Source organism: Somniosus microcephalus, chromosome 16, assembly GCF_052327205.1.
Source record: "Somniosus microcephalus isolate GS21.2 chromosome 16, FLI_Smic_1.0, whole genome shotgun sequence".
Lineage (NCBI taxonomy): Eukaryota > Metazoa > Chordata > Chondrichthyes > Squaliformes > Somniosidae > Somniosus > Somniosus microcephalus.
The window spans coordinates 33849150-33854766 of NC_141002.1; the positions used below are offsets into that span (position 1 = coordinate 33849150).

The following is a 5617-nucleotide window of genomic DNA, read 5'->3' on the forward strand; positions in this document are numbered from 1 at the left end:
TGTTAGTAGACGATAATGTAAACTATATCACCAAGCAAAAATATCATTGATAAAAATGCTTTAAAAAGAAAAAAAGCCACCTGTGGAGGTCATACTGATTTGCTGTGGGACTGTTGTAACCCCGTTAAAATTGATGTTTCCAATAACGAATTTATTCTTCTCGAACGAAAACTCTGTCATTCACAGAAACAATAGGCAGATCCTCCTATCCTGGAAAAAGGATTTTTGAAAAAAAAGTTATCTGGATCTCACTTATCCGGGACTGAGGTCAGAATGTCTAAGTATCTTTTCTAACTAATTGTTGCCACATCCGGATTTACAAACGTTTACCACCATTTCGTTTACAAGCATTTTCATTTATATAGCACCTTTCACGACCTCGGGACCACCCAACGCGCCAATGAAGTACTTTTGAAGTGTAGTCACTATTGTAATGTAGGAAGGCAGCCAATTTACGCACAGCAAGCTCCCACAAACAGCAATGAGATAAATGAGCAGCTAATCTGTTTTAGTGATGTTGGTTGGGGGATAGATATTGGCCAGGAAATAGTCTTCTCGACTTTATGCGCGAGCAAGTGAGTAATCTGACAGAATCTAAAAGTATTTAAGATTGTAAAAGAAAATCTACATAGTAGTGACACGTGTTAATTCTAGCTTGTAATTTGTGCTTTCAGGTGTCAAATATACCTGGAACTTGGTGTCAGATAATTGTGTATTGCATTTCTTGTCAACAAGTGTTCTGCAGCAACAGCCTGTTTTAAAAAAAGTGGATTCATCCAAATCAAAATTGAGTTATTGACTGACATTTACTCCTGTCAGAAATGACCAGAAGAAATTAATCGGGGGCTTTGAAAACTCCTCGGGGCTTGTGCGAGGAGTTGGGCCGAGGTAATGCTCGGCTCGGCTCCACTGACTGGTTCGCCACCTTGTTCCGATGATTGGCGCTGGTGTCAGTCAAACGCCCAACAGCCGAAACCGCTCTGCAGATTTGACGCGAACTGCCAGGCAGAAGGAAGAGATTGCGAATAAGGAGGCGCTTGTGTCCCTGGGCGGGTGGGCGAGAGTCGGCTCTCGAGTGACGAGCACAACTGAACGCCAGCCCACTGACAAAACACACAAATAAAAACTTTCATTGCCGACTGCTGCAAGTGAATTATTGACTTTATCTCCTCATCTCCAGAAGGTAACATGAGCAAGTTCTTTGGAGCTAACGTTATTGGCACAACACCTTTTAATGGGCAGTGGCTGGTAGGAATGGTTGCTGACGGCCACAGAGGCTGCCATAAGCTTGCAGTGTGCTGATGTTGTGTCTGTATTTCCGTCCAAATCTGTAACAAGGAGAAAAGGGGCGTCTACGAAAACACACACATACACCACAAAAAGAGCAAGTAGATCCTTAGCATACAAACAGATATGGACAACACTTACTCCCATCGCTACCGTGCAGATAAGATCCTGGGAGCCACTTCTACTGGGAGAGAGAGCCTACATACTGGAGACGGTATGATCAGCACTTCCAAACCCTTGGCTTTCTCCATCGAGCGAATTATGGCCAGAACGCCAGAACCAAAGTCTGTCCCCTACCCAAACTTACTGCAAGGGTCGGTGGGCAAGGGCGAGCCGAAGCACGTGTTCCACCTGAACTCTTCCGTCCCCTGCATGATCCCACTGCTGCCCTTGGCTTATGAAAGCAGCTCAAAAGTTGGGCTGACCGGCGCAGAGCACCGCAAAAGTCACTTGGGGACTTCCTACGACTGCGATCACTTGGTGAACTGCGGCTTGCCATCCAAAGCGGACCCGCCCAACCTCTCTCCGCCGCTGGAGCAGTACAGACTCATCCGGCCACGGGTGGTCAACCAGTCGTCCTTCCATGCCATGGGGGCTCTGTGCTGCCTGAACTGCAGCGATGTCCCGTGCCCTCCCCCGGCCGCCGCCACCATCTTCAACGTGCATCCGATGGCTTCCTACCTCCTGGGCTCCCCCCTCGGGCTCCAGCAGAAGGCGCTCCTCACCGACAAAAACAAGCTGCTGCTGCCTTCGGCGGAGAAGTACCCGGCGGCTTTCAAAGACCTCTCCCCGGCTCAGATTCAGCACTACGTCAAAGAGAGCGCGCAGTTTCTCTCGGAAAAACTGGCCTTGAAACATTCCACCAAACTCAGCAACAACTCGGCGAACAGCAAACCCAAGGTGTTCACCTGTGAAGTTTGTGGAAAGGCAAGTTTCTTTCTCGTCCTCTCCGTGTTTCTCTGCTCAATTCTAGCTCTTGTTTGTTCTCTGTCTCCTATTTTGATTTAGAACCTTATAGAAATGGGATCTCCAGCAGCAAGTGTGACAGTTCCTGGGAATCTAATTCGTTTCCCCCCCCCCCTGATTTTGTGTTTTTAGGTATTTAACGCACATTATAATTTAACCCGTCACATGCCGGTGCACACAGGAGCTAGACCATTCGTTTGCAAAGTCTGTGGCAAAGGCTTTCGTCAGGCTAGCACTCTCTGCCGACACAAGATCATCCACACCCAGGTATGTTCCTCCGGTTCTTCAAATCAACGCCAATTGCAAGGTGAGGAGTTCACCCCGCCACCGTAAAACGTGTACAGGGCACAATGTGAGCAGTGTTCCGTGCTTTCGTTCATATCTTTGCGGTGTCGTCTATAGACGGGTTTGATAACCTTAGAGGATACATCAAGGATCCGGTTTGACAAAACATGGCAAAGGAAGTGGAGCCCACTGCATAACACTGGAGTGATAAAGTCTGCAGTGTAATGTGACGGGGAACCTCTCAGTCTCCACTAATGGTACAATGGTTAAATAATGTGAACTGCGCCGTGAAATAAATATTAAAGGAGAGGCTTATAAATAAAATGGACCACCCCTCTCTCTGGCCCGGGATGCCCTCCCCCTCTCTCTCTGTCCCGGGAGGGCCTGCCCTCTCCCCCTCTCTCTCTGTCCCGGGAGGGCCTGCCCTCTCCCCCTCTCTCTCTGTCCCGGGACGCTCTCCCCCCTCTCTCTCTGTCCCGGGACGCCCTCCCCCCTCTCTCTCTGTCCCGGGACGGCCTGCCCTCTCCCCCTCTCTCTCTGTCCCGGGACGCTCTCCCCCCTCTCTCTCTGTCCCGGGACGCCCTCCCCCCTCTCTCTCTGTCCCGGGAGGGCCTGCCCTCTTTCCCCCCCCCTCTCTCTGTCCCGGGGACGGCCTGCCCTCTCCCCCCCCTCCCTCTGTCCCGGGGACGGCCTGCCCTCTCCCCCTCTCTCACTCTGTCCCGGGGACGGCCTGCCCTCTCCCCCTCTCTCTCTGTCCCGGGGACGGCCTGCCCTCTCCCCCCTCTCTCTCTGTCCCGGGGACGGCCTGCCCTCTCCCCCTCTCTCTCTGTCCCGGGGACAGCTTGCCCTCTCCCCCCCCTCTCTCTGTCCCGGGGACGGCCTGCCCTCTCCCCCTCTCTCTCTCTCTCTGTCCCGGGGACGGCCTGCCCTCTCCCCCCCCCCTCTCTCTCTGTCCCGGGGACGGCCTGCCCTCTCCCCCTCTCTCTCTCTCTGTCCCGGGGACGGCCTGCCCTCTCCCCCTCTCTCTCTCTGTCCCGGGGACGGCCTGCCCTCTCCCCCTCTCTCTCTGTCCCGGGGACGGCCTGCCCTCTCCCCCTCTCTCTCTGTCCCGGGGACGGCCTGCCCTCTCCCCCTCTCTCTCTCTGTCCCGGGGACGGCCTGCCCCTCTCCCCCCCCCCCCCTCTCTCTGTCCCGGGGACGGCCTGCCCTCCCCCTCTCTCTCTCTGTCCATGTCGCGGGTGAGCAGTGCAGTGGCCTGCGGTGATTCAGTCCCACACCAGCACTGGATCTTTGTGATATGAGGAATTATCAGGGGCCGTGGGTCCATTATTTCTGGAGTACTTGATGTGGCATTTTACATCTGTTTAACTTTAATAACCTTTCTCTGTACTGGGGTGATTTGTAGTTGACATCTGCCCGTTTTCAGCTGATTCCGGAAAACGGAGAAACTCGCGTCAGGTTGTTGCGGGTTTTGGGACAGTAGGAAACAGTGACAGAGTGATCATATGTTTCCCTGCTCTGAAAACCGACCGCTGTTCTCTGCCGCTCATGTCCGAGCCTATTTCCTGAATTTCCATTTTCCATCACTTGCCAGGAAAAACCTCATAAATGCAACCAGTGCGGCAAAGCGTTTAACAGGAGTTCCACACTCAACACTCACACCAGAATACACGCCGGATACAAACCCTTTGTCTGCGAGTTCTGTGGCAAAGGTTTCCACCAAAAAGGTAGGACTGGGGAAAAAATATCCAAACATCTGCGCCCAGTAAACAAGAGGCAGCGAAACCTGAGATAGAACACTGGGGACGAGTTACTGTCTATATATAATATATAAACACCACGTTTTAAAACGAGTAATTAAAAAAGCACTTGTATAACACGTCTATTAAAAACTTAATTCGCATCTATAAAACCATTCGACTTCTTTTAATAATATACTGAAATATTGACAATTTCGATAAAGCTGCTCATTTTTTAAACTATTAATGAAGCATTTATTCATCCTCACACAGTCCAGAATACAGGCCAGAATTGATAGTTGGCAACCTGCGGTTTTTTTTATTGTGTGTCTTCTATCAAACTTTAAATCCATGTCATGGATTATTTCCAGGTAACTACAAGAACCACAAACTGACTCACAGCGGGGAGAAGCAGTTTAAGTGCAGTATCTGCAACAAAGCTTTTCACCAGATCTACAACCTCACGTTCCACATGCACACTCACAACGACAAGAAGCCCTTCACCTGTTCCACTTGTGGCAAAGGCTTCTGCCGGAACTTTGATCTGAAAAAACACGTCAGGAAGTTACACGACAACTGCCCGGGATCCCGGTCGTCAGCCGCAGACTTCCCCATGGAGGAGCAGCCCCGGAAATAATCAGCCGAGACCGACAGACACATAGCTATATATAAACCCCGCAACTACGAAGTACAGTTTGCATGCAGATTTATATTATATACAAAATGAATATAGACTCATACACGGAGATTGTTGGGACTGCAGGTCTTTTATCTAAAAACAGTTCGGGGGGGTGGGGGAAACTCGCTTCATCTCAGGTTTGGAGATGTAAAAAAAAAAGAGTATAATGTATTTATTTGGATCTATTCGTTTCCTGCTGCATGGATTTCGTCCGTTTGGATCGTCTCATTCTCATCTCATTACAGATTATATAGCGCTCAGGAGCCACGCTGGAAATGGAGTTGGGTCTATTTGGCTGTTCGGTTGATTCCCTCTCTCTCTCTCTCTATGTAAAAGCAGCCCGGCTCCTTCATTTTCGTGTTTTTAAGAAATGCCCATCCATATCAGGAAGATAAATTGTTGCGACGTGACTCCGTTGTATGTTCTGGTGATCAAATAAATTCTTGTAATTCTCCGGATATTGGGATATTTTGGATGTTTGGAAAATGGGATATTTTGGATGTTTGGAAAATGTGATTTTAAGAGTCAATGAGTCGAGGTTTACAATGAAATAATTCTGTACATCTACTCACTATTTCATCATTATATACCTGCTCACTGTTCTATATACACACATCTCACTATCACCTATATAATTCTACACATAGAAACACGTCTCACT

The 5617-nt window shown here is 49.6% G+C and overlaps 1 protein-coding gene across 1 annotated transcript; it reads left to right on the forward strand.

Annotated features, from left to right (window-relative positions):
- The first annotated feature begins 694 nt into the window (after positions 1-694).
- fezf1 (FEZ family zinc finger 1) lies at positions 695-5414 on the forward strand. The gene is made up of 4 exons (XM_086008792.1): positions 695-2214; positions 2386-2520; positions 4133-4265; positions 4649-5414. The coding sequence occupies exons 1-4, from the start codon at positions 1414-1416 to the stop codon at positions 4912-4914; spliced, it is 1335 nt and encodes a 444-aa protein (XP_085864918.1). The 5' UTR covers positions 695-1413; the 3' UTR covers positions 4915-5414.
- Positions 5415-5617: the final 203 nt, after the last annotated feature.